This window comes from Haemorhous mexicanus, chromosome 31 (genome assembly GCF_027477595.1).
Source record: "Haemorhous mexicanus isolate bHaeMex1 chromosome 31, bHaeMex1.pri, whole genome shotgun sequence".
Classification (NCBI taxonomy): Eukaryota; Metazoa; Chordata; class Aves; order Passeriformes; family Fringillidae; genus Haemorhous; species Haemorhous mexicanus.
The window spans coordinates 3071942-3099305 of record NC_082371.1 but is presented as its reverse complement, the minus strand read 5'-3'; the positions used below and the strand labels follow the sequence as shown (position 1 = coordinate 3099305).

Sequence of the window (27364 nt, the reverse complement as noted above, 5' to 3'; positions counted from 1 at the left end):
CGCTCCGCGCCCAGAAGACCAATAGGAGAGCGGGATCGGGGCGGGGGAGGCGGGGAAAGCATCAAAAGGCCAATCAGAACGCGGTGCGCGGCTCGAGGGGCGGGGTCAGGGCGCGGCGCATTCACCCACTAACACAAATAGCGGTGTGTGGTCGTGGGGCGGTAACGGGGCGGGGATTTAGGGGCCGTTATCCAATCGCGTTTCGGGATTTGTTAGATTGACAGGAGAATAAACGAATCAAAATACAGGAAGCACAAACCGGCAGACATGACGGTACGAAATGACAGCCCCAATCCTATTGATCAGCAGAAGCAATTAATGGCGAAATGAACCAATCAAACTCTTGGGCACAGATTTAGAGGCGGAGATTACGCTGTCGCCCATTCACGGACTCTGTTTTGGTAAAAGTGGGCGGTTCCGCCCTCAGCCAATGGGAAGGAGCCTCCGCCGTGCCGGAAGTGACGCTGCTGTACCGGGCTCGGTACCGGGCCCGCGCCATGGAGGCCTGGGTGCGCTTCAGCGCCCAGAGCCAGGCCCGGGAGCGCCTCCTCAGGTGCGGACCCCGCGGGCAGGGGAGGCTCGGAGGGAGGGGGATCACGGGGGTCCCGAAATCCCGGGGCGGCGGGGAGATCCCACAGAACGGGCGATCCCCGGTGCCCCCCGTGACTCCCTCGTTGTCCCCAGGGCCGCCCAGTACGCCTGTGTCTTGGCCGGGGCCGCGCTGAGCCGCTCCGGGGGCAGCTCCGGGGGCAGCTCCGGGACCCTGAGCCGGCTGCAGCACCTGGAGGCTCACCTGAGCCTGGGCCGCAAGCGTGAGTGGGGCTGGGGGGGCAGGGAGGGTCTGAGGGGGGATTTGGGGGTCTCACACCCCTGTGACCCCCCCCTGCAGTGTCGGGTTTGGGGGGCTCTGGGGAGGAGGCCAGGGAGGGTCTGAGGGGGGATTTGGGGGTCTCACACCCCTGTGACCCCCCCCCTGTGCAGTGCCGGGTTTGGGGGGCTCTGGGGAGGAGGGTCAGGGTGGATTTGAGGGGGGATTCCGGGGGTCTCACACCCCTGTGACCCCCCCCTGCAGTGCTGGGTTTGGGGGGCTCTGGGGAGGGGGGCAGGGAGGGTCTGAGGGGGGATTTGGGGGTCTCACCCCCCTGTGACCCCCTGGTGTCCCCCTCCCCTGCAGTGCTGTGTTTGGGGGGCTCTGGGCTGTTTTGTGGGGACATTTTGGGGTCTCACCCCCCCTGTGACCCCACCCTGTGTCCCCCCCCCTGCAGTGCTGTGTTTGGGGGGCTCTGGGCTATTTTGAGGGGACATTTTGGGGTCTCACCCCCCCTGTGACCCCACCCTGTGTCCCCCTCCCCTGCAGTGCTGCGTTTGGGGGGCTCGGCTGAGGCTCTGGGGGGGCTCTGGGCTATTTTGAGGGGGGATTTTGGGGTCTCACCCCCCCTGTGACCCCCTGGTGTTCCCCCCCCACTGCAGTGCTGCCTTTGGGGGGTTTTGAGGGGACATTTTGGGGTCTCACCCCCCCTGTGACTCCACCCTGTGTCCCCCTCCCCTGCAGTGCTGGGTTTGGGGGGCTCTGGGCTGTTTTTAGGGGACATTTTGGGGTCTCACCCCCCCTGTGACCCCACCCTGTGTCCCCCCCTGCAGTGCTGCCTTTGGGGGGTTTTTAGGGGACATTTTGGGGTCTCACACCCCTGTGACCCCACCCTGTGTCCCCCCCCTGCAGTCCTGGGTTTGGGGGGCTCTGGGGAGGGGGTCAGGGAGGGTCTGAGGGGGGATTTGGGGGTCTCACACCCCTGTGACCCCCCCCCCCCCCCCCCCGCAGTGCTGGGTTTGGGGGGCTTGGCTGAGGCTCTGGGGGGGCTCTGGGCTATTTTGAGGGGGGATTTTGGGGTCTCACCCCCCCTGTGACCCCACCCTGTGTCCCCCTCCCCTGCAGTGCTGCGTTTGGGGGGCTCGGCTGAGGCTCTGGGGGGGCTCTGGGCTGTTTCGAGGGGGGATTTTGGGGTCTCACCCCCCCTGTGACCCCACCCTGTGTCCCCCTCCCCTGCAGTGCTGCGTTTGGGGGGCTCGGCTGAGGCTCTGGGGGGGGCCCAGCGCTCGCTGCACCTCCCCGACCCCGTGCTGCGTTTCTGCCTCACCCTGTCCCACCTGAACCGGGCTCTGTTCCTGGCCTGTGACAACGTCCTGTGGGCTGGGAAAACCGGGATCCTGCCCGGCCTGGCCATGGAGAAGTGGAGCCAGAGGTCCTTCAGGTGAGAGGGGTCAGGGGGGGAGGTGGGGAAAGGCTCCTGAGGTGTGTGGGGTGGGCAGGGCAGGGGGTTCCCCTGGGGAAAATAAGGGATGGGATTCCCAAGGGAAAGAGGGAGTGGGGTTCCTGAGGGAGGGCAGGGAATGGGGTTGATGAGGGAAGACAGGGAATGGGATTCCCCTGGGGAAAATAAGGGATGGGATTCCCATGGGGAAGAGGGAATGGGGTTCCTGAGGGAGAGCAGGGAATGGGATTGATGAGGGAAAACAGGGAATGGGGTTCCCCTGGAGAAAATAAGGGATGGGATTCCTGAGGGTGAGCAGGGAATGGGGTTCCCCTGGGGAAAATAAAGAATGGGATTCCAAAGGGTGAGCAGGGAATGGGGTTCCCCTGGGGAAAAGAAAGAATGGGATTCCCAAGGGAGAGCAGGGAATGGAATTCCCAAGGGAGAGAGGGAATGGAACTCCTGAGGGAGAGCAGGGATTGGGGTTCCCCTGGGGAAAATAAGGAATGGGATTCCCAAGGGAAAGAGGGAGTGGAATTCCTGAGAGTGAACAGGGAATGGGATTGATGAGGGAAGACAGGGAATGGGGTTCCCCTGGGGAAAATAAAGAATGGGATTCCTGAGGGTGGGCAGGGAATGGGGTTCCCCTGGGGAAAATAAAGAATGGAATTCCCAAGGGAGAGAGGGAATGGGGTTCCTGAGGGAGGGCAGGGAATGGGATTGATGAGGGAAGACAGGGAATGGGATTCCCCTGGGGAAAATAAAGAATGGGATTCCAAAGGGTGAGCAGGGAATGGAATTCCCAAGGGAGAGAGGGAATGGAACTCCTGAGGGAGAGCAGGGATTGGGGTTCCCCTGGGAAGAATGAGGAGTGGAATCCCAAGGGAGAGCAGGGAATGGAATTCCCCTGGGAAGAATGAGGAGTGGAATTCCCAAGGGAGAGCAGGGACTGGGATTCTCCCTGAGGAGAATAAGGAATGGAATTGCTGAGGGAGAGCAGGGAGTGGAATCCCAAGGGAGAGCAGGGATTGGGGCTCCCCTGGGAGAGCAGGGAATGGAATTCTCCCTGAGGAGAATAAAGAATGGAATTCCTGAGGGAGAGCAGGAGTGGGATTCCCCTGGAGAGAATGAGGAGTGGAATCCCAAGGGAGAGCAGGGACTGGGGTTCCCCTGGGAGAGCAGGGAATGGAATTCTCCCTGAGGAGAATAAAGAATGGAATTCCTGAGGGAGAGCAGGGAATGGGGCTCCCCTGGGAAGAATGAGGAGTGGAATTCCTGAGGGAGAGCAGGAATGGAATTCCCCTGGGAAGAATGAGGAGTGGAATCCCAAGGGAGAGCAGGAATGGAATTCCCCTGGAGAGAGTGAGGAGTGAAATCCCAAGGGAGGACAGGGAATAGGATTCCCCTGGAGAGAATGAGGAGTGGAATCCCAAGGGAGAGCAGGAATGGGATTCTCCCTGAGGAGAATAAAGAATGGGATTCCTGGGGGAGAGCAGGACTGGAATTCCCCTGGGAAGAAGGAGGAGTGGAATCCCAAGGGAGAGCGGGACTGGAATTCCCCTGGGAAGAACCAGCAATCCCCTGGCAGAGCTGATTGTTTTCCACCCCCGGGGCATTCCTGCGGCTGCTGGGAGCATCCCGCTCCTCCTGCCCTGTCTCTCCCAGGTATTACCTGTTCGCCCTGGTGGTGAACCTCAGCAGGGACGCCTACGAGATCCGCCTGCTGCTGGAGAGAGCCGAGGCCGCCCGCAGGCGAGGGAAGAGCCCGGAGAGCCGAGCCCAGCTGCAGGCTGAGAGCAGGGGGCAGCACCTCCGCCTGCAGCTGCAGCTCCAGCTGCAACTCCTGCTGCAGGTGCTGAGGGACAACCCCCCGGTGCTGCTGGACCTGCTGAGGAACGCCTGTGACCTGCTGATCCCTCTGGAGAAGCTGGGGCTGTGCAGGAGCAGCCCTGCAGTGCTGGGGTTCTGCGGGCTCGCCTCCTCCCTGCTCTCCATCATCACCATCCTGCACCCCTGGCTCAAGCTGAAACCATGATTTTCTTGGGAATTTTGGGGATTTTGGGGGGTTGTGGCACCTCTGGAAGTGACTGGCTGGTGCCATTCCCATCCTTGGAGCCAGAAAGTTCCAGCATTGGATCCCACAGGGACGTTTGGGGTTTTTTTCCTATTGACATTTAGGGAAAAAATCGGGGTTCAACGTTCCCCCTTTCAGTTTGGGAAGAGCCTTTCATGTGGAGCAGCTAATGGGAATATTTGGGGCTGGAAAATGGGGATTTGGGGGTGGAAAAAGTAGATTTGGGGTGGAAAATGTGGATTTGGGGCTGGAAAATGTGGATTTGGGGGTGGAAAATGTGGATTTGGGGTGGGAAATGTGGATTTGGGGTTGGAAAATGTGGATTTGGGGCTGGAAAATGTGGATTTGGGGTGGAAAATGTGGATTTGGGGCTGGAAAATGTGGATTTGGGGTGGAAAATGTGGATTTGGGGTGGAAAATGTGATGTTCTGGGGTCTCCCCTCCTCCCTGCTCTCCTTCATCACCATCCTGCACCCCTGGCTCAAGCTGAAACCATAATTTTCTTGGGAATTTTGGGGATTTTGGGGGGTTGTGGCACCTCTGGAAGTGACTGGCTGGTGCCATTCCCATCCTCGGAGCCAGAAAGTTCCAGCAATGGATCCCTCCTAAACCTGGGCCTGATCCTGAGCCTGGGTCTGGTCCTAAACCTGGGTCTGATCCCCACCTAAACCAGCCCCTGAACTGGGCGCACTGGGCTGAACTGGGAATGCTGAACTGGTGCTGCTGGGCTGAACTGGTGGCCCCGTGCCTCGGTTTCCCTCGTGCCCCATTTCCCCGCACCCCATTTCCCCCGCACCCCTTTCCCCGTGCCTCAGTTTCCCCATTTCCCCGTGCCTCAGTTTCCCCGTGCCTCAGTTTCCCCCGTGCCTCAGTTTCCCCGTGTCCCATTCCCCCGCGCCTAATTTCCCCGTGCCTGTTTCCCCATTTCCCCGTGCCTCAGTTTCCCCCGTGCCTCAGTTTCCCCATTCCCCCGTACCCCATTTCCCCCGTGCCTCAGTTTCCCCGTGTCCCATTTCCCCGCACCCCATTTCCCCGCACCCCATTTCCCCGTGCCTCAGTTTCCCCCGTGCCTCAGTTTCCCCGCACCCCATTTTCCCGTGCCTCAGTTCCCCCGTGCCTCAGTTTCCCTGCACCCCATTTCCCCGTGCCTCAGTTTCCCCCGTACCCCATTTCCCCGTGCCCCATTTCCCCGTGCCTCAGTTTCCCCCGCACCCCATTTCCCCCACACCCCATTTCCCCCGTGCCTGTTTCCCCCGCACGCCATTTCCCCGTGCCTCAGTTTCCCCCGTGCCTCAGTTTCCCCCTTTCCCCGTGCCTCAGTTTCCCCATTTCCCCGTGCCTCAGTTTCCCCGTGCCTCAGTTTCCCCCGTGCCTCAGTTTCCCCGTGTCCCATTCCCCCGCGCCTAATTTCCCCGTGCCTGTTTCCCCATTTCCCCGTGCCTCAGTTTCCCCCGTGCCTCAGTTTCCCCATTCCCCCGTACCCCATTTCCCCCGTGCCTCAGTTTCCCCGTGTCCCATTTCCCCGCACCCCATTTCCCCGCACCCCATTTCCCCGTGCCTCAGTTTCCCCCGTGCCTCAGTTTCCCCGCACCCCATTTTCCCGTGCCTCAGTTCCCCCGTGCCTCAGTTTCCCTGCACCCCATTTCCCCGTGCCTCAGTTTCCCCCGTACCCCATTTCCCCGTGCCCCATTTCCCCGTGCCTCAGTTTCCCCCGCACCCCATTTCCCCCACACCCCATTTCCCCCGTGCCTGTTTCCCCCGCACGCCATTTCCCCGTGCCTCAGTTTCCCCCGTGCCTCAGTTTCCCCCTTTCCCCGTGCCTCAGTTTCCCCATTTCCCCGTGCCTCAGTTTCCCCGTGCCTCAGTTTCCCCCGTGCCTCAGTTTCCCCGTGTCCCATTCCCCCGCGCCTAATTTCCCCGTGCCTGTTTCCCCATTTCCCCGTGCCTCAGTTTCCCCCGTGCCTCAGTTTCCCCATTCCCCCGTACCCCATTTCCCCCGTGCCTCAGTTTCCCCGTGCCTCAGTTTCCCCGCACCCCATTTTCCCGTGCCTCAGTTCCCCCGTGCCTCAGTTTCCCTGCACCCCATTTCCCCCGTGCCTCAGTTTCCCCGTGCCTCAGTTTCCCTGCACCCCATTTCCCCGTGCCTCAGTTTCCCCCGTACCCCATTTCCCCGTGCCCCATTTCCCCGTGCCTCAGTTTCCCCCGCACCCCATTTCCCCCACACCCCATTTCCCCCGTGCCTGTTTCCCCCGCACGCCATTTCCCCGTGCCTCAGTTTCCCCCGTGCCTCAGTTTCCCCATTTCCCCGTGCCTCAGTTTCCCCCGCACCCCATTTCCCCCGCACCCCATTTCCCCCGCACCCCATTCCCCCGTGCCCCATTCCCCCGTGCCCCATTTCCCCGTGCCTCAGTTTCCCCGTACCCCATTTCCCCGTACCCCATTTCCCCGTGCCTCAGTTTCCCCCGTGCCTCAGTTTCCCCCGTGCCTCAGTTTTCCCGCACCCCATTCCCCCGTGCCTCAGTTTTCCCGCACCCCATTCCCCCGTGCCTCAGTTTCCCCTGCACCCCATTTCCCCTGTGCCTCAGTTTCCCCCGTGCCTCAGTTTCCCCATTTCCCCGTGCCTCAGTTTCCCCCGCACCCCATTTCCCCCGTGCCTCAGTTTCCCCATTTCCCCGTGCCTCAGTTTCCCCCGCACCCCATTTCCCCCGTGCCTCAGTTTCCCCGTACCCCATTTCCCCGTGCCTCAGTTTCCCCGCGCCCCGCCCGTGTCCAGGCTGCACGCTCGCTGTTTTTCTGTTTTTCCTCCTCATTCCTTGAGGTTTTTCTTTTATTTTTTTTTCTTCCCCCTGAAAATTCCAGCCCTTCCCACAACCTCCGGCAGCACAACTTTCCCTCTGTCCTAAATGGCAGAGTTGGAATTTTTATTTTTATTTTTTTCCCTTTTTTTTAAAACTCCGGGCGGTGCCACGGTCACACCCGGAGGACGTGGCAACCCAAAATCCACTCAAAATCCACCCAAAAATCCACCAAAATCCACCCAAAATCCACTCAAAATCCACCCAAAAATCCACCCAAAATTTTGGGATTTTACCCCAAAATCCCCTTCCCCACGGGGATCACCCAGCTGTCATCACCGTGAGAGAAAATTCAGATTTTCCCCATTTTTCTCACCCCTTTTTCCCCCCCAAAAAAAGAAAAAAAATGGAAAAATCCCTTTGGAGCATCCAGGACCCCCCAAAAAATTCCTGCACCCACCTCCCCCCTTTTTCCCCTGCTTTTTTTCCTCCTTTTTCCCTAAAATTTCGCCTCCCCCCCATCCAAAACCGCATTTATTTTTAGCAGCCAATTGAGGATGAAGGAGGAGGGAAAAATAAACTCAAAAAAAAAAAAGGAAAAAAACCCAAACTCGGCGATTTTTGTCCCGCTCGGAGCTGCAGCCATGAGGAGGAACCAGGGGCTGCTCCTGGCGCTGCTCCTGCTCCCAGGTAACCCCAAAATTTTATTTTTTTGGGGGCAATTTGGGGCTAAAATTGGGATTGGGGGTTTGAATCATCGCCCCCCTCCCTCTCTCTGAATATCCAGGGGGGATTTTTGGGGTAAAATCGACCAATTTTGGTCATTTTCCTCCATTTAATTTATTTTTGGAGGGAAAAATCACCAAAATCCCCTTTAAAAATGATCAATTTTGGTCATTTTACTCCATTTAATTTATTTTGGAGGGAAAAAACACCAAAATCCCCTTTAAAAATGATCAATTTTGGTCATTTTACTCCATTTAATTTATTTTTGGAGGGAAAAAACACCAAAATCTCTTTAAAATTGTCCAATTTTGGTAATTTTCCCCCTCCTAATTTATTTTTAGAAGGAAAATCACCAAAATCCCCTTTAAAAATGATCAATTTTGGTCATTTTACTCCATTTAATTTATTTTTGGAGGGAAAAAACACCAAAATCTCTTTAAAATTGTCCAATTTTGATCATTTTCCCCCTCCTAATTTATTTTTAGAAGGAAAAACACCAAAATCCTTTTAAAATTGGCCAATTTTTATCATTTTCCTCCATTTAATTTATTTTTGGAGGGAAAAAACACCAAAATCTCTTTAAATTTGTCCAATTTTGGTTATTTTCCCCCTCCTAATTCATTTTTAGAGGGAAAAACCACCAAAATCCTTTTAAATTTGGCCAATTTTTATCATTTTCCTCCATTTAATTTATTTTTAGAGGGAAAAAACACCAAAATCCCTTTAAAATTGTCCAATTTTGGTCATTTTCCCCCTCCTAATTCATTTTTGCACGTAAAAAACACCAAAATCTCTTTAAAATTGTCCAATTTTGGTTATTTCCCCCTCCTAATTTATATTTAGAGGGAAAAAACACCAAAATCTCTTTAAAATTGTCCAATTTTGCTCATTTCCCCCCATTTAATTTATTTTTGAGGGAGAAAACACCAAAATCTCTTTAAATTTAGGGCGGGCTCAAGGGGAATCCCCAAATTTAGGGCGGGCTCAAGGTGGGGAGGGGAACTAAAACCCGGGAATTTTTAATGGGGAAAAAAAAAAATCTTAATTTTCATGGAAAAATCTTATTTTTAACGGGATTTTTTTGGGGAAAAAAAAGGCCGAAAAGGGAATGTGCAGCCTCGTTCACCTCCGCAGGGGTCGCTGAGGGCTTCAACATCGACCTGGCGAGTTCCAGAGTGTTCCGGGGGCCAGCGGAGTCCCAGTTTGGCTACCGGGTGCTGCAGTGGGGGGGGGGATGGGGGCAAGTGGTGAGTGAGCCCCGGGGGGCGGGGAAACTGAGGCAGGGAAGGGGAAACTGAGGCACGAGGGGGGAAACTGAGGCACGAGGGGGGAAACTGAGGCACGAGGGGGGAAACTGAGGCAGGGAAGGTGGGGAGGGGGTGGGAAAGGGGAAACTGAGGCAGGGAAGGGGAAACTGAGGCACGAGGGGGGGAACTGAGGCACCAGGGGGGAAACTGAGGCACCAGGGGGGAAACTGAGGCACCAGGGGGGAAACTGAGGCAGGAAAGGGGAAACTGAGGCAGGAAAGCTGGGGAGGGGGTGGGAAAGGGGAAACTGAGGCACGAGAGGGGAAACTGAGGCAGGGAAGGGGAAACTGAGGCAGAGAAGGGGAAACTGAGGCATGAGGGGGGAAACTGAGGCACGAGGGGGGAAACTGAGGCAGGGATGGGGAAACTGAGGCACGAGGGGGGAAACTGAGGCAGGAGTGGGGAAACTGAGGCACCAGGGGGGAAACTGAGGCAGGGAAGGGGAAACTGAGGCACGAGGGGGGAAACTGAGGCACCAGGGGGGAAACTGAGGCAGGAGGAGGGAAACTGAGGCACGAGTGGGGAAACTGAGGCAGGGGTGGGGAAACTGAGGCAGGGAAGGTGGGGAGGGGTGAGAAAGGGGAAACTGAGGCACGAGAGGGGAAACTGAGGCACCAGGGGGGAAACTGAGGCAGGAGGGGGGAAACTGAGGCAGGGAAGGGGAAACTGAGGCAGGGAAGGGGAAACTGAGGCACCAGGGGGGAGACTGAGGCAGGAGGAGGGAAACTGAGACACGAGGGGGGAAACTGAGGCAGGAGTGGGGAAACTGAGGCAGGGAGGGGGGAAACTGAGGCAGGGAAGGGGAAACTGAGGCACGAGGGGGGAAACTGAGGCACGAGGGGGGAAACTGAGGCAGGGAAGGTGGGGAGGGGTGGGAAAGGGGAAACTGAGGCACGAGGGGGGAAACTGAGGCAGGAGGGGGGAAACTGAGGCAGGGGTGGGGAAACTGAGGCAGGGAAGGGGAAACTGAGGCATGAGGGGGGAAACTGAGGCACGAGGGGGGAAACTGAGGCAGGGAAGGGGAAACTGAGGCAGGGAAGGGGAAACTGAGGCACGAGGGGGGAAACTGAGGCACGAGGGGGGAAACTGAGGCAGAGATGGGGAAACTGAGGCACGAGGGGGGAAACTGAGGCAGGGAGGGGGGAAACTGAGGCACGAGGGGGGAAACTGAGGCACCAGGGGGGGAAACTGAGGCAGGAAAGGTGGGGAGGGGGTGGGAAAGGGGAAACTGAGGCAGGAGGGGGGAAACTGAGGCAGGAGGGGGGAAACTGAGGCACGAGGGGGGAAACTGAGGCACGAGGGGGGAAACTGAGGCACCAGGGGGGAAACTGAGGCACCGGGGGGGAAACTGAGGCACCGGGGGGGAAATAGAGGCAGGAGGGGGGAAACTGAGGCACGAGGGGGGAAACTGAGGCACGAGGGGGGGAAACTGAGGCAGGGAAGGTGGGGAGGGGTGGGAAAGGGGAAACTGAGGCACGAGGGGGGAAACTGAGGCAGGGAAGGGGAAACTGAGGCACGAGGGGGGAAACTGAGGCACGAGGGGGGAAACTGAGGCAGGGAAGGTGGGGAGGGGTGGGAAAGGGGAAACTGAGGCAGGGGTGGGGAAACTGAGGCACGAGGGGGGAAACTGAGGCAGGGATGGGGAAACTGAGACACGAGTGGGGAAACTGAGGCAGGAGGGGGGAAACTGAGGCAAGAAAGGGGGGAAACTGAGGCAGGGAAGGTGGGGATGGGGTGGGAAAGGGGAAAGTGAGGGAGGAGTGGGGAAACTGAGGCACGAGGGGGGAAACTGAGGCAGGAAAGGTGGGGAGGGGGTGGGAAAGGGGAAAGTGAGGGAGGAGTGGGGAAACTGAGGCAGGAGTGGGGGGGGGAATGAGGCAGGGAAGGGGAAACTGAGGCAGGAGTGGGGGGGAAATGAGGCTGGAATGGGGAAATTGAGGTTGGAAAAGGGAAACTGAGGCAGGGAAGGTGGGGAGGGGGTGGGAGTGGGGAAACTGAGGCAGGAGTGGGGAAACTGAGGCAGGGAAGGGGAGGGGGCGCGGCGGGGGGAGGTTGGGGCTGGGAGGGGGAAGCGCGGGAGGAGCAGGAGGCTGCGGCCGGACGGACAGACAGAGAGACGGACGGGCGGACGGACAGACAGACAGGAGGACAGACGGACAGCCGGACAGCCGTGGGCGGCACAGCCTGGCACGGTGCCCACCCCCAACCCCCGCGGCTGGCCGGGTTGGAGCAGGGCGGGGAGAGGGGCGGGGGGGGGTGACATCCGCGATGTCCCCCGGGTGTCCCCTCCCCCCTTTCTGTGTCATCCGCGATGTCCCCCGGGTGTCCCCTCCCCCCATTTCTGTGTCATCCGCGATGTCCCCCGGGTGTCCCCTCCCCCCCAGGCTGTGTCATCCGCGATGTCCCCCGGGTGTCCCCTCCCCCCTTTCTGTGTCATCCGCGATGTCCCCCGGGTGTCCCCTCCCCCCTTTCTGCGTCATCCGCGATGTCCCCCGGGTGTCCCCTCCCCCCTTTCTGTGTCATCCGCGATGTCCCCCGGGTGTCCCCTCCCCCCTTTCTGTGTCATCCGCGATGTCCCCCGGGTGTCCCCTCCCCCCCTTTCTGTGTCATCCGCGATGTCCCCCGGGTGTCCCCTCCCCCGTTCTGTGTCCCCAGGCTGTTGGTGGCGGCCCCGTGGGACGGGGATGGCCAAGGGGACATCTACAGGTGCCCCGTGGGACCCCAGAACTCCTCCTGTGCCAAGGGCAACCTCGGTACCGGGGGGAACTGGGGGGTCCCGGGGGGGTTGGGGGTACCCCGGGGTTTGGGGGTACTCGGGGGTTTGGGGGTCCTTGGGGATTTGGGGGTCCCTGGTGGTCTGGGGTACCCGGAGTTTGGGGGTCCCTGCAGGTTTGGGGATACCCGGGGGTTTGGGGGGTCCTTGGGGGTTTGAGGGGTTCTTGGGTGTTTGAGGGGTCCCTGGGTGTTTGAGGGGTCCCCGGGGGTTTGGGGGTCCCCGGGGGGTTGGGGGTCCCTGCAGGTTTGGGGGTCCCGGGGGGTTGGGGGTACCCCGGGGGGTTTGGGGGTACCCCGGGGGGTTTGGGGGTACCCGGGGGTTTGGGGTCCCTGGAGGTTTGGGGGTCCCTGGAGGTTTGGGGGTACCCGGGGGTTTGGGGTCCCTGGAGGTTTGGGGGTCCCTGGAGGTTTGGGGGTACCCGGGGGTTTGGGGGTCCGTGGGGGTTTGGGGGGTCCCTGTGGATTTTGGGATTTCTGGGGGTTTGGGGGTACCCTGGAGGTTTGGGGGTCCCTGAGGATTTTGGGGTTCTCAGGGGTTTGGGGTCCCTGGGGGTTTGGGGGGTCCCTGCAGGTTTGGGGGTCCCCGGGGATTTGGGGGTACCCGGGGTTTGGGGTGCCTGGAGGTTTGGGGGTCCCTGAGGATTTTGGGGTTCTCAGGGGTTTGGGGGTCCTTGGAGACTTTGGGATTTCTGGGGTTTGGGAGTCCCTGGGGGTTTGGGGGTCCTTGGGGATTTGGAGGTCCCCGGGGGTTTGGGGGTCCCTGTGGGTTTGGGATTTCTGGGGGTTTGGGGGTTCCCTGTGGATTTTGGGGGGTCCCTGGGGGTTTGGGTGGGGTCCCTGTGGATTTTGGGATTTCTGGGGTTTGGGGGTCCCCTGTGGCTTTGGGGTTCCCTGTGGGTCTGGGGGTCCCCTGCGGGTCTGGGGGATGTTTTGGGGCTCCCTCTGGCTCTGACCCCCCAACCCCGAGCCCCGCTGAGGTTTTGGGGCTCCCCCCGAGGTGCTCCCCCCCTTTTTTTTGTGTCCCCGATGTCCCCAAGGCGCTGCGGTCCCGTGGCTCAGCGGCAGCGCCGGCCGGCTCGGCATGAGCCTGGCGGAGTCCGGGGACGGGGGGCTGCTGGTGAGCGGGGAAACTGAGGCAGGGAAGGGGAAACTGAGGCAGGAGTGGGGGGAAACTGAGGCACGAGGGGGGAAACTGAGGCAGGAGTGGGGGAAACTGAGGCAGGAAAGGGGAAACTGAGGCAGGAAAGGGGGGGGAAACTGAGTCAGGGGTGGGGGAAACTGAGGCAGGGAAGGGGGAATTGAGGTAGGAGTGGGGAAACTGAGGAAGGAGAGGGGAAACTGAGGCAGGGAAAGAGGGGAAACTGAGGCAGGAAAGGGGGGGAAACTGAGGCAGGAGTGGGGGGAAACTGAGTCAGGGGTGGGGGAAACTGAGGCAGGGAAGGGGGAATTGAGGTAGGAGTGGGGAAACTGAGGCAGGAGTGGGGAAACTGAGGCAGGAAAGGGGGAATTGAGGAAGGAGTGGGGAAACTGAGGCAGGAGTGGGGGAAATTGAGGCAGGAAAAGAGGGGAAACTGAGGCAGGAGTTGGGGGGAAACTGAGGTAGGAGAGGGGAAACTGAGGCAGGAGTGGGGAAACTGAGGCAGCAAAAGAGGGCAAACTGAGGCAGGAGTGGGGAAACTGAGGCGGGAGTGGGGGGAAACTGAGGCAGGAGTGGGGGGAAACTGAGGCAGGAAAAGTGGGGAAACTGAGGCAGGGAAGGGGGGAAACTGAGGCAGCAAAAGAGGGCAAACTGAGGCAGGAGTGGGGAAACTGAGGCGGTAAAAGCAGGGAAACTGAGGCGGGAAAGGGGAAACTGAGGCAGAAAAAGCGGGGAAACTGAGGCAGGAAAGGTGGGGAGGGAGGAAGGGGGTGGGGAAAAGGAAATTGAAGCAGAAAAGGGGAAACTGAGGCAGGAAAAGCGGGGAAACTGAGGCAGGGAAGGGGAAACTGAGGCAGGAAAAGCGGATAAATGGAGGCAGGGGTGGGGAAACTGAGGCAGGAAGGAGGGCAGGGAGGTGGGAAAGGGGAAAATGAGGAGGGGAAGAAGAGACTGAGGGTGTGTGAGGGAAACTGAGGCAGAAAAGGGGAGAAAGGAGGGGGAAACTGAGGCGGGGGGGGTGGCAGGGGGTGCTGTCCCCGCTGTGACCTCGTGTCCCCTGCCCCCAGGCCTGTGCCCCGCTCTGGTCCCAGGAATGTGGCACCTCCGTGTTCAGCTCCGGCCGCTGCGTCCGCCTGGACCGGCAGCTCCGGCTGGTGGCCACCGTGGCACCCACAGCCCAGCGTGAGTGAGGTGGCACCTCCGGGGACCTCCTGGGACGTGCCAGCCCCGGTGTCACCGTGTCCCCTGCCAGGCTGTCCTACCTTCATGGACATCGTGGTGCTTCTGGATGGCTCCAACAGCATCTACCCCTGGGAGGAGGTGCAGGCCTTCCTCGGCAGCGTCCTGGCGCGCTTCTTCATCGGGCCTGGGCAGACCCAGGTCAGCCTGGGGCACCTCGGGGCCACCACGCTGTCCCCAGGGCTGGGGGGGTGTCTTCAGGGCAGCGCTGTTGTCCCTGGGGTGATGGCATTGTCCCTGGGGTGATGGCATTGTCCTTGGGGTGATGGCATTGTCCCTTGGGGTGATGGCATTGTCCTTGGGGTGATGCCAGCCTTGGAGTGATGGCACCTGGTGTGGCACCTTGTTGGGGCCACCACGGTGTCCCCAAGGCTGGAGAGGTGTCCCCAGGGTGAGGGGACTGTCTCCAGGGCAGCACTGTTGTCCCTGGGGTGATGGCATTGTCCTTGGGGTGATGGCATTGTCCTTGGGATGGTGCCCGCCTTGAGGTGGTGGCACCTGATGTGGCACCTTGGTGGGGCCACCACGGGGTCCCCAGGGCTGGGGGGGTGTCCCCAGGGCGAGGGGGTGTCCCCAGGGCGAGGGGACTGTGTCTGGGGCAGCGCTGTTGTCCCTGGGGTGATGGCATTGTCCCAGGGGTGATGGCATTGTCCTCCCAGAGGATTTGAGGGATCCCCGGGGTTTTGGGGGTTCCCTGGGGGAATTTGAGGGATGTCCCTGTGGGTTTTGGGGCTCCCCGTGGGTTTTGGGGTTCCCCGTGGGTTTTGGGGTTCCCTGTGGGTTTTGGGGTTCCCTGTGGCTCTGACTGTCCCCGTTGCAGGTGGGGGTGCTGCAGTACGGGGAGCACCTGGTGCAGGAGTGGGCGTTGGGGCAGCACCCTGGGGGTTTGGGGTTCCCCGTGGGTTTGGGATTCCCCATGGGTTTTGGGGTTCCCCGTGGGTTTTGGGGTTCCCCGTGGGTTTTGGGGAGGTTTTGGGGTTCCCTGTGGCTGTGACACTCCCCGTTGCAGGTGGGGGTGCTGCAGTACGGGGAGCACCTGGTGCAGGAGTGGGCGCTGGGGCAGCACCTTGGGGATTTGGGGGTTCCCTGGGGGTTTTGGGGTTCCCCGTGGGTTTTGGGGCTCTCTCTGACCGTCCCCGTTGCAGGTGGGGGTGCTGCAGTACGGGGAGCACCTGGTGCAGGAGTGGGCACTGGGGCAGCACCTTGGGGATTTGGGGGTTCCCTGGGGGTTTTGGGGTTCCCCGTGGGTTTTGGGGAGGTTTTGGGGTTCCCCGTGGCTGTGACACTCCCCGTTGCAGGTGGGGGTGCTGCAGTACGGGGAGCACCTGGTGCAGGAGTGGGCCCTGGGGCAGCACCTTGGGGATTTGGGGGTTCCCTGGGGGTTTTGGGGTTCCCCGTGGGTTTTGGGGCTCTCTCTGACCGTCCCCGTTGCAGGTGGGGGTGCTGCAGTACGGGGAGCACCTGGTGCAGGAGTGGGCGCTGGGGCAGCACCCTGGGGATTTGGGGGTTCCCTGGGGGTTTTGGGGTTCCCCGTGGGTTTTGGGGAGGTTTTGGGGTTCCCTGTGGCTGTGACACTCCCTGTTGCAGGTGGGGGTGCTGCAGTACGGGGAGCACCTGGTGCAGGAGTGGGCCCTGGGGCAGCACCCCACGGCCCAGAGCCTGCTGGAGGCCGCCAGGAACCTGACCCGGCAGGAGGGGAGGGAGACCAGGACGGCCATGGCCATCCGGGAGGCATGGTGGGATTGGGGTGGGATTGGGGTGGGATTTGGGGTGGGATTGGGGTGGGATTTGGGGTGGGATTGGGGTGGGATTGGGGTGGGATTTGGGGTGGGATTTGGGGTGGGATTGGGGTGGGATTTGGGGTGGGATTGGGGTGGGATTGGGGTGGGATTTGGGGTGGGATCGGGGTGGGATCGGGGTGGGATCGGGGTGGGACTGGGGTGGGACTGGGGGTGGGATTGGGGGTGGGATTGGGGGTGGGATTGGGGGTGGGATTGGGGGTGGGATTGGGGGTGGGATTGGGGCGGGATTGGGGGCGGGATTGGGGGCGGGATTGGGGGCGGGATTGGGGGCGGGATTGGGGTGGGATTGGGGTGGGATTGGGGCGGGATTGGGGGTGGGATTGGGGGTGGGATGGGGGTGGGATTGGGGGTGGGATGGGGGTGGATTGGGGGTGGGATTGGGGTGGGATTGGGGGAGGATCAGGATGGGATCGGGGTGGGATTGGGGGTGGGATTGGGGTGGGACTGGGGTGGGACTGGGGTGGGATCAGGCTGGATTTGGGGTGGGATTTGGGGTGGGACTGGGGTGGGTCTGGGGTGGGATTTGGGGTAGGATTGGGGTGGGATTTGGGGTGGGATTTGGGGTGAGATTGGGGTGGGATTTGGGGTGGGACGGGTGGGTCTGGGGTGGGATTTGGGGTAGGATTGGGGTTGGATTTGGGGTGGGATTTGGGGTGGATCGGGGTGGGATCAGGGTTGGATTTGGGGCGGGATTGGGGTGGGATTTGGGGTGGGATTTGGGGAGGATCAGGATGGGATCAGGGTGGGATTGAGGTGGGATCGAGGTGGGATAGGGATGGGATTGGGATGACATTTAGAGTGGGGCTGGGATTAGGGTCAGAGTTGGGTTTAGGGTCTAGGTTGGGACGAGGATTGGAATTGGTATCGGGTTTGGGATCAAGTCAGGATTTAGAGTGGGATTGAGGCTGGGATCAGGATCAGGGTTGGGTCTGGGATCAGATCGGGGTTGGGTCTGGGATCAGATCAGGGTTGGGACTGGGATCAGGGTTGGTACTGGGATCAGATCAGGGTTGGGTCTGGGATCAGTGTTGGGATCAGGGTCAGGATTGGTTCTAGGATCAGATCAGGGTTGGTACTGGGATCAGGGTTGGTACTGGGATCAGATCAGGGCTGGGATCAGGGTCAGGGTTGGTACTGGGATCAGATCAGGGTTGGCACTGGGATCAGGGTTGGCATTGGGATCAGGTTTGGGACTGGGATCAAGCTAAGGGTTGGGATCAGGCTCAGGGTTGGTACTGGGATCAGATCAGGGCTGGGATCAGATCAGGGCTGGGATCAGGCTCAGGGTTGGTACTGGGATCAGGATCAGGGTTGGTACTGGGATCAGATCAGGGCTGGGACTGGGATCAGATCAGGGTTGGGACTGGGATCAGGCTCAGGGTTGGGTCTGGGATCAGGATCAGGGTTGGTACTGGGATCAGGCTCAGGGTTGGGACTGGGATCAGATCAGGGTTGGGATCAGATCAGGGTTGGGATCAGATCAGGGTTGGGATCAGGCTCAGGGTTGGGATCAGATCAGGGTCAGGGCTGGGATCAGGCTCAGGGCTGGGATCAGATCAGGGCTGGGATCAGGCTCAGGGCTGGGATCAGACCAGGGTCAGGGTTGGGATCAGGCTCAGGGTTGGGACCAGATCAGGGCTGGGATCAGCTCAGGGCTGGGATCAGATCAGGGCTGGGATCAGCTCAGGGCTGGGATCAGGCTCAGGGCTGGGACCAGATCAGGGCTGGGATCAGCTCAGGGCTGGAGCAGAGTTTCTCACTGTCCAGCCCCGTCCCACAGCACCCAGTCCTTCAGCCCGGCGCGGGGCGGGCGCCCGGGGGCGGCGCGGCTGCTGCTGGTGCTGACGGACGGCGAGTCCCACGACGGCGACGAGCTGCCCGCCGCGCTGGCCGAGTGCGACCGCCGCAACATCACCCGCTACGCCATCGCCGTGAGCCCCCCGCCGCCCACCCCGCGTCCCCCCGCAGCCCGGGGGCTCCTGCTGAGCCCTGCCCACCCCCCCCCCCAGGTGCTGGGGCATTACCTGCGGCGGCAGCAGGATCCCGAGGATTTCATCCGCGAGATCAAGTCCATCGCCAGCGACCCCGACGAGAAATATTTCTTCAATGTCACGGACGAGGCCGCGCTCGGTGACATCGTGGATGCTCTGGGAGATCGGATCTTCAGCCTGGAAGGTGCTGGGGAGGGGCTGGGACATCGTGGGTGCTCTGGGAGATCGGATCTTCAACCTGGGAGGGGCTGGGGTGGGGCTGGGGAGGGGCTGGGAGATCGTGGATGCTCTGGGAGATCGGATCTTCAGCCTGGAAGGTGCTGGGGAGGGGCTGGGATTTTGGGGAGGGACATCGTGGGTGCTCTGGGAGATTGGATCTTCAGCCTGGGAGGGGCTGGGATGGGGCTGGGATGGGGCTGGGAGATCGTGGGTGCTCTGGGAGATCGGATCTTCAGCCTGGAAGGTGCTGGGGAGGGGCTGGGATTTTGGGGAGGGACATCGTGGGTGCTCTGGGAGATTGGATCTTCAACTGGGTGGGGCTGGGATGGGGCTGGGACATGGTGGGTGCTCTGGGAGATCGGATCTTCAGCCTGGGAGGGGCTGGGGTGGGATTGGGACATCGTGGGTGCTCTGGGAGATCAGATCTTCAGCCTGGAAGGGGCTGGGATGATGGGGAGGGAGATCGTGCATGCTCTGGGAGATCGGATCTTCAGCCTGGGAGGGGCTGGGGTGGGGCTGGGGAGGGGCTGGGACACCGTGGATGCTCTGGGAGATTGGATCTTCAACCTGGGAGGGGCTGGAATTCTGGGGAGGGCTGGGGGCTCCAGCTGGAGGAGCTGAGTGTCCCTCCTGCCCTGCTCAGGCACCCACGGGGACAACGAGAGCGCCTTCGAGCTGGAGATGTCCCAGATCGGCTTCTCCACCCACCAGCTGGAGGTGACCCTGTCCCTGCTGAGTCAGAAACCCCCAGCAGCCTAAACCCGCCTTTTTGGGACACCCACTGCTCTTTATACTCTGCTTAATTAAGGATTAATTAATCCACCCTTTGGTAACCAACGCTCATCAGCGTGTTCACAAACACCAGGCACAGCGAGTCGAGAATTGGTTCTAATTCTGATTGGTTCTAATTCCAATTGATATAATCCTAATTGTTTATAATTCCAATTGGTTATAATTCCGATTGGTTATAATTCTGATTGGTTCTAATTCTGATTGGTTATAATTCCAATTGATATAATCCTAATTGGTTATAATCCTAATTGTTTATAATTCTGATTGGTTATAATCCTAATTGTTTATAATTCTGATTGGTTATAATTCTGATTGGTTCTAATTCTAATTGGTTCTAATTCTATTTGTTTATAATTCTAATTGGTTATAATCCTAATTGGTTATAATTCTAATTGGTTCTAATTCCAATTGGTTATAATTCTAATTGTTTATAATTCTAATTGTTTATAATTCTGATTGTTTATAATTCTAATTGGTTATAATTCCAATTGTTTATAATTCTGATTGGTTATAATTCCAATTGTTTATAATTCCGATTGGTTATAATTCTGATTGGTTATAATTCCAATTGATATAATCCTAATTGTTTATAATCCTAATTGGTTATAATCCTAATTGGTTATAATTCTGATGTTTATAATTCCAATTGGTTCTAATTCTAATTGGTTCTAATTCTATTTGTTTATAATTCTAATTGGTTATAATCCTAATTGGTTATAATTCTAATTGGTTCTAATTCCAATTGGTTATAATCTTAATTGGTTATAATCCTAATTGTTTCTAATTCTAATTGTTTATAATTCCAATTGGTTCTAATTCTAATTGGTTCTAATTCTAATTGTTTCTAATTCTAATTGTTTATAATTCTAATTGTTTCTAATTGTTTCTAATTCCAATTGTCTATAATTCCAATTGTCTATAATTCCAATTGGTTATAATTCTAATTGGTTCTAATTCTAATTGGTTCTAATTCTATTTGTTTATAATTCTAATTGGTTATAATCTTAATTGGTTATAATCCTAATTGTTTCTAATTCTAATTGGTTATAATTCTAATTGGTTATAATTCCGATTGGTTATAATTCTGATTGTTTATAATTCCAATTGGTTCTAATTCTAATTGGTTCTAATTCTCATTGTTTATAATTCTAATTTTTTATAATTCTGATTGTTTATAATTCTAATTGTCTATAATTCTGATTTTTTATAATTCTAATTGTTTATAATTCTGATAGGTTATAATTCTAATTGTTTATAATTCTAATTGGTTATAATTCTATTTGTTTATAATTCCAATTGGTTCTAATTCTAATTGGTTCTAATTTTATTATTATTTTATGACTTTATATTATATAAAAATACTAAACTGAGCTGTGCCATAGAATACAGGAAGGAAATAGACAGATAATATAAAGCCATAAAATAATAAATTATATAAAAATACAAAACTGAGCTGTGCCATAGAATACAGGCAGGACACAGATAATTTATTATTTTATGGTTTTATATTTTATAAAAAATACAAAACTGAGCTGTGCTAAAGAATACAGGAAGGAAACAGACAGATAATATAAAGCCATAAAATAATAAATTATATAAAAATACTAAACTGAGCTGTGCCATAGAATACAGGAAGGACACAGATAATTTATTATTTTATGGCTTTATATTTTATACAAAATACTAAACTGAGCTGTGCTAAAGGATACAGGAAGGATACAAACAGATAATTTATTATTTTATGGCTTTATATTATATAAAAATACTAAACTGAGCTGTGCTAAAGGATACAGACAGATAATTTATTATTTTATGGCTTTATATTAAATAAAAAATACAAAACTGAGCTGTGCTAAAGAATACAGGCAGGAAACAGACAGATAATATAAAGCCATAAAATAATAAATCATATAAAAATACTAAACTGAGCTGTGCCATAGAATACAGGAAGGACACAGATAATTTATTACTTTATGGCTTTATATTTTATAAAAAATACTAAACTGAGCTGTGCTAAAGAATACAGGCAGGAAACAGACAGAAGACTAAAAAGATAATAATAAAAATCTCGTGGCTCCTTCCAGAGCCCTGGCACAGCTTGGCTGGGATTGGCCAAAGAGTGAAAACAATTCCCAGGGAAGCAGCAGTGACACCATCCCAGCCTCCAGCAGCCCAACCCAGCAGAAGCACACCAGAGAATCCTTGTTTTCCTTTTCCCCTCACCCTTCCCATCCTCCCAGCAGAAAACCCTAGAGCAGGAGATTTTTATTTTTTAATTTTTTCCTAGAGAATGTGACGGAGCCAGCGGGGTTTGGGGACACCCAGACCTTGAGGTGACATGTCCCCTCCATGCCAGCAGGATGGGATTCTCTTCGGGATGGTGGGAGCGCACGGCTGGGAGGGGGGAGTGCTGCAGGAGAGGCCGAGCGGGCGCCTGGTGCCGGCCCCGGCCGCCTTCCGGGAGGAATTCCCGCCGCACCTGAGGAACCACGCGGCTTACCTGGGTACGGGGGGGGGCCCTGGGGGGGCCAGGTGTGCTGCACCTCCTCCTCCTCCTCCTCCGGGGGTGGGGTCAGTCGGGGATGGTCCGGGGCGTGGAGGTCAGGGGGATTTGTGGGGTGGGTATTTGGGGGGAGAAGGTTCTGGAAGGTAGGGGTGACCAGGGGATGCTCCAGACGTGGATATTTGGGATCCTTGGGGATACAGAAATGTCCTGGAAGTTTGGGGGTAGAATGTTCTGGAAGTTTGGGGTGCCCTGGGGATGCTCCATACTCCAGGGATGCTCCAGGCCTGGAAGTTTGGGGTGCCCTGGGGATAATCCAGACCGGGATATTTGGGATCCTTGGTGATACAGAAATGTCCTGGAAATTTGGGGGTAGAATGTTCTGGAAGTTTGGGGTGACCTGGGGATGTTCCATGGAATGGATATTTGGGATCCTTGCTGATACAGAAATGTCCTGGGTGGGTATTTGGGGGGTAGAATGTTCTGGAAGTTTGGGGTGACCTGGGGATGCTCCATACTCCAGGGATGCTCCAAACCCGATATTTGGGGTGCCCTGGGGATGCTCCATGAAATGGATATTTGGGATCCTTGGTGATACAGAAATGTCCTGGAAATTTGGGGGGTAGAATGTCCTGGTGGGTCCTGGATGGGTATTTGGGGGGCAGAATGTCCTGGAAGTTTGGGGTGCCCTGGGGATGATCCATGTCCTGGAAATTTGGGGTGCCCCAGGGACACTCCATACTCCAAAGATGCTCCAAACCCCGATATTTGGGGTGCCCTGGGGATAATCCAGACCTGGAAGTTTGGGGTGCCCTGGGGATAATCCAGACCTGGAAGTTTGGGGTGCCCTGGGGATGCTCCATGGAATGGATATTTGGGATCCTTGGGGATACAGAAATGTCCTGGAAATTTGGGGGTAGAATGTTCTGGAAGTTTGGGGTGCCCTGGGGATGCCCCAATCCCGATATTTGGGGTGCCCTGAGAATGCCCCAATCCCGATATTTGGGGTGCCCTGAGGATGCTCCAATCCCGGATATTTGGGGTGCCCTGGGGATGTCCCATGTCCTGGAAATTTGGGGTGCCCTGGGGACACTCCATCCTCCAGGAATGCCCCAATCCCGATATTTGGGGTGCCCTGGGGATGCCCCAATCCCGATATTTGGGGTGCCCTGAGGATTCCCCAAACCCGGATCTTTGGGGTGCCCTGAGGATGCTGCCCCAAACCCCGATCTTTGGGGTCCCCCAGTGTCCCCGGGCCGTCCCTCCCGGTGACCCTGCTGTCCCCCCAGGGTACTCGGTGTCCTCGCTGCAGCTGCCGGGGGGGCAGCGCCTGTTGGTGGCCGGTGCCCCCCGGTTCCAGCACAAGGGCAAGGTCGTCCTCTTCCAGCTGGACCCCGCGGGCACCGTGACGGTGGCGCAGGCGCTGGTGGGGGACCAGGTGAGGGGTGCTGGGGGGGCCTCGAGGGCTTGGGGGAGGGGGTCTGGGCCCCCCCCTCGGCCTCACTGCGCCTTGCACCCCCAGATCGGCTCCTACTTCGGCAGCGAGGTGCTGGCCCTGGACCTGGAGGGGGACGGCGACAGCGAGCTGCTGCTGGTGGCCGCGCCCTCCTACCTGGGGGGGCAGGGCTGGGAGACCGGGAGGGTCTACGTGTACCGGGTGGGGCAGGTGAGAGGGGCTGGGGGGGTGGGGCAGGTGAGAGGGGCTAGGGGGGGCTGGGGGGGTGGGGCAGGTGAGAGGGGCTGGGGGTGTGGGGGTGTGGGGCAGGTGAGAGGGGCTGGGGGGGTGGGGCAGGTGAGAGGGGCTGGGGGGGTGGGGCAGGTGAGAGGGGCTGGGTGGGGGTCTGGGGGTGTGGGGCAGGTGAGAGGGGCAGGGTGGGTCTGGGGGTGTGGGGCAGGTGAGAGGGGCTGGGGGTGTGGGGGTGTGGGGCAGGTGAGAGGGTCTGGGTGGGGCTGGGGGGGTGGGGCAGGTGAGAGGGGCTGGGGAGGGTCTGGGGGTGTGGGGCAGCTGAGAGGGTCTCGGTGGGTCTGGGGGTGTGGGGCAGGTGCGAGGGGCTGGGTGGGTCTGGGGGTGTGGGACAGGTGAGAGGGGCTGGGTGGGTCTGGGGGTGTGGGGCAGGTGAGAGGGGCTGGGTGGGTCTGGGGGTGTGGGGCAGGTGCGAGGGTCTGGGTGGGTCTGGGGGTGTGGGACAGGTGCGAGGGGTGGGGGTCTATGGGTACCACGTAGGGCAGGTGTGGGTCTGGGGGTGTGGGGCAGGTGAGGGGGGCTGTGGGGGGTCTGGGGGTGTGGGACAGGTGAGAGGGTCTGGGTGGGTCTGGGGGTGTGGGGCAGGTGAGAGGGGCTGGGGTGGGTCTGGGGGTGTGGGACAGGTGAGAGGGGCTGGGGTGGGTCTGGGGGTGTGGGACAGGTGAGAGGGTCTGGGTGGGTCTGGGGGGATGGGGCAGGTGAGAGGGGCTGGGGTGGGTCTGGGGGTGTGGGACAGGTGAGGGGGTCTGGGTGGGGGTCTGGGGGTGTGGGGCAGGTGCGAGGGGCTGGGGTGGATTTGTGTGTACGTGTGGGGCAGGTGCGAGGGTCTGGGTGGGTCTGGGGGTGTGGGGCAGGTGAGAGGGGTGGGCGTCTATGGGTACCACGTAGGGCAGGTGTGGGTCTGGGGGTGTGGGGCAGGTGCGAGGGTCTGGGAGGGTCTGGGGGTGTGGGGCAGGTGAGAGGGGCTGGGGTGGGTCTGGGGGTGTGGGACAGGTGAGAGGGTCTGGGTGGGGGTCTGGGGGTGTGGGGCAGGTGAGAGGGTCTGGGTGGGTCTGGGGGTGTGGGGCAGGTGAGAGGGGCTGGGTGGGTCTGGGGGTGTGGGGCAGGTGAGAGGGTCTGGGTGGGGGTCTGGGGGTGTGGGGCAGGTGAGAGGGTCTGGGTGGGGGTCTGGGGGTGTGGGGCAGGTGAGAGGGTCTGGGTGGGGCTGGGGGGGTGGGACAGGTGCGAGGGTCTGGGTGGGTCTGGGGCTGTGGGACAGGTGAGAGGGTCTGGGTGGGTCTGGGGGTGTGGGGCAGGTGAGAGGGGCTGGGTGGGTCTGGGGGTGTGGGGCAGGTGCGAGGGGCTGGGGTGGGTCTGGGGGTGTGGGGCAGGTGAGAGGGGCTGGGTGGGTCTGGGGGTGTGGGGCAGGTGAGAGGGGCTGGGGGTGTGGGGCAGGTGAGAGGGTCTGGGAGGGGGTCTGGGGGGGTGGGGCAGGTGAGAGGGTCTGGGTGGGGGTCTGGGGGTGTGGGGCAGGTGAGGGGGGCTGTGGGGGGTCTGGGGGTGTGGGGCAGGTGAGAGGGTCTGGGTGGGGGTCTGGGGGTGTGGGGCAGGTGCGAGGGTCTGGGTGGGTCTGGGGGTGTGGGGCAGGTGCGAGGGTCTGGGTGGGTCTGGGGGTGTGGGGCAGGTGAGAGGGTCTGGGTGGGTCTGGGGGTGTGGGACAGGTGAGGGGGTCTGGGTGGGGGTCTGGGGGTGTGGGGCAGGTGCGAGGAACGGCGAGCTGGCGCAGGGGGCTGCCAGGATCAGCGGGACGCAGCGGGGCTGAAGGAGTTGGAGGGGCTGGGGGGACACGGCGGCATCGAGGAGGGGCTGCCTGTCCCTTGGGGGTACCGAGGGCCCCCCGCCCCCCCAGGAGCGCCTGAGCCCCGCGGGGTCGCTGCTCCCCGAGCCGAGGCCGCAGGACAGCCGGTTCGGCTCGGCCCTGGGCGCGGTGCCCGGGCTGGGCCAGGACGGGCTGGCCGGGGCCGTGGTGGGCGCTCCGCTGGAGGACGGGCACCGCGGGGCGCTCTACGTGTTCCACAGCGCGCCCGGCTCGCTCCTGCCCCGCCGCACGCAGGTGAGAGCGCGGGCAGCGCGGCGGGAGCGGCCGTGCCTGAGCTCGGGGGACAGGGAGAGGGAGAGGGACAGGGACAGCCTGGAATGGGGACAGGGACAGGGACAGGGAGAGGGACAGCCTGGAATGGGGACAGGGACAGGGACAGCCCGGAATGGGGACAGGGACAGGGACAGCCTGGGAGTGGGGACAGGGACAGGGACAGGGACAGGGAGAGGGACAGGGACAGGGAGAGGGACAGCCCGGAATGGGGACAGGGACAGGGAGAGGAACAGCCTGGAAGTGGGGACAGGGACAGAGACAGGGAGAGGGACAGCTCGGAATGGGGACAGGGACAGGGACAGGGAGAGGGACAGCCCGGAATGGGGACAGGGACAGGGACAGCCTGGGAGTGGGGACAGGGACAGGGAGAGCCCGGAATGGGGACAGGGACAGGGACACCCTGGGAATAGGGACAGGGACAGGGAGAGAGACAGCCCGGAATGGGGACAGGGACAGGGACAGCCTGGGAGTGGGGACAGGGACAGGGACAGCTCGGAATGGGGACAGGGACAGGGACAGCCTGGGAGTGGGGACAGGGACAGGGATAGCCTGGGAGTGGGGACAGGGACAGGGACAGGGATAGCCTGGAATGGGGACAGGGACAGGGACAGCTCGGAATGGGGACAGGGACAGCCTGGGAGTGGGGACAGGGACAGGGAGAGGGACAGGGACAGCCCGGAATGGGGACAGGGACAGGGACAGCCTGGGACATGGGTACAGGGACAGGGACAGGGACAGCCTGGGAGTGGGGACAGGGACAGCTCGGAATTGGGGACAGGGACAGCTCGGAATGAGGACAGGGACAGGGATAGCCTGGGAGTGGGGACAGGGACAGGGAGAGCCTGGAATGGGGACAGGGACAGGGACAGCTCGGAATTGGGGACAGGGACAGCCTGGGAGTGGGGACAAGGGCAGCCCGGAATGGGGACAGGGACAGGGACAGGGACAGCCCGGGAATGGGGACTTGGAGAAGGGACAAGGACACCACGGGAATGGGGACATGAGGAAGGGACAGGGATAGCCCGGGAATGGGGACATGGACATTCTGGGACATGGGGACGTGGAGAGGGGACAGGGACAGCCTGGGATCGAGGACATGGAGGGGGGACAGGGACAGCCCGGGAATAGGGACTTGGAGAGGAGACAGGGACAGCCTGGGACATGAGGATATGGAGAAGGGACAGGGAGATGGAGAGGGGACAGGGACATTCTGGGACATGGGGACATGGAGAGGGGACAGGGACAGCTCGGAATGGGGACAGGGACAGCCTGGGATCGAGGACATGGAGGGGGGACAGGGACAGCCCGGGACATGGGGACATGGAGGGGGGACAGGGACATGGAGAAGGGACAGGGACACCACGGGAATGGGGACAGGGACATCCCAAAATCAGGGACATGGAGAGGGGGACAGGGACACCCCGGGAATGGGGACAAGGAGAAAGGACACTCTTACGGTGCTTTGTAATTAAGAAATAATTAGCTCCTGGCTGTGGTGCTGTGATTATAACAGCTGCATTGTCTCACCCTTCACACCGGGCTAAAAACAGAATGAAAGTTTTAAAAACTTCTATTTAAAAAATTTATCTTTATTTTAACTTGATTTCGTATGTTATTTAACTTTCTTTTCAAAGTTTGTATTTATTTTACTTTGTTTTTACTTGATTTTACATTTTAGCTCCATTTTAAAAGTTTATACTTAAAGCTATTTATTTTATTTTACAAAACCAGCTGAGCCTCTCAGTCACCCCCTCTCTGGGCCAGAAAAGGGCTTCAAAATTCCAAATAAAAAATTCCAAAATAAAAAATTCCAAATAAAAAATTCCAAATAAAAAAATTCCAAATAAAAAAATTCCAAATAAAAAAATTCCAAATAAAA

At 58.6% G+C, this 27364-nt stretch overlaps 2 protein-coding genes across 2 annotated transcripts in view; both read left to right on the top strand.

The window, feature by feature from the left end:
• Positions 1-51: 51 nt before the first annotated feature.
• On the top strand, positions 52-4808 carry PEX11B (peroxisomal biogenesis factor 11 beta). The gene is made up of 4 exons (XM_059871125.1): positions 52-553; positions 685-812; positions 2048-2249; positions 3915-4808. The coding sequence occupies exons 1-4, from the start codon at positions 498-500 to the stop codon at positions 4282-4284; spliced, it is 756 nt and encodes a 251-aa protein (XP_059727108.1). The 5' UTR covers positions 52-497; the 3' UTR covers positions 4285-4808.
• Positions 4809-7027: 2219 nt separating this feature from the next.
• The window catches only part of ITGA10 (integrin subunit alpha 10), a 39146-nt gene continuing 18809 nt past the window's right edge, over positions 7028-27364 (top strand). Inside the window, 15 exon segments of the mRNA XM_059871433.1 lie at positions 7028-7808; positions 8979-9070; positions 9072-9091; positions 11807-11904; positions 12964-13043; positions 14132-14246; positions 14317-14444; positions 15891-16039; positions 17886-18036; positions 18115-18280; positions 18959-19032; positions 21467-21611; positions 22900-23048; positions 23133-23276; positions 25243-25446. Coding sequence (XP_059727416.1) covers positions 7676-7808; positions 8979-9070; positions 9072-9091; positions 11807-11904; positions 12964-13043; positions 14132-14246; positions 14317-14444; positions 15891-16039; positions 17886-18036; positions 18115-18280; positions 18959-19032; positions 21467-21611; positions 22900-23048; positions 23133-23276; positions 25243-25446 — 1848 coding nt within the window. The 5' untranslated portion in view covers positions 7028-7675.

Coding starts and splice junctions, on each gene's coding strand:
- PEX11B (XM_059871125.1), top strand. CDS start 498: ATGGAGGCCTGGGTGCGCTTCAGCGCCCAGAGCCAGGCCCGGGAGCGC. Junction 554..684: donor GCCCGGGAGCGCCTCCTCAG/GTGCGGACCCCG, acceptor CGTTGTCCCCAG/GGCCGCCCAGTACGCCTGTG. Junction 813..2,047: donor CCTGAGCCTGGGCCGCAAGC/GTGAGTGGGGCT, acceptor CCTCCCCTGCAG/TGCTGCGTTTGGGGGGCTCG.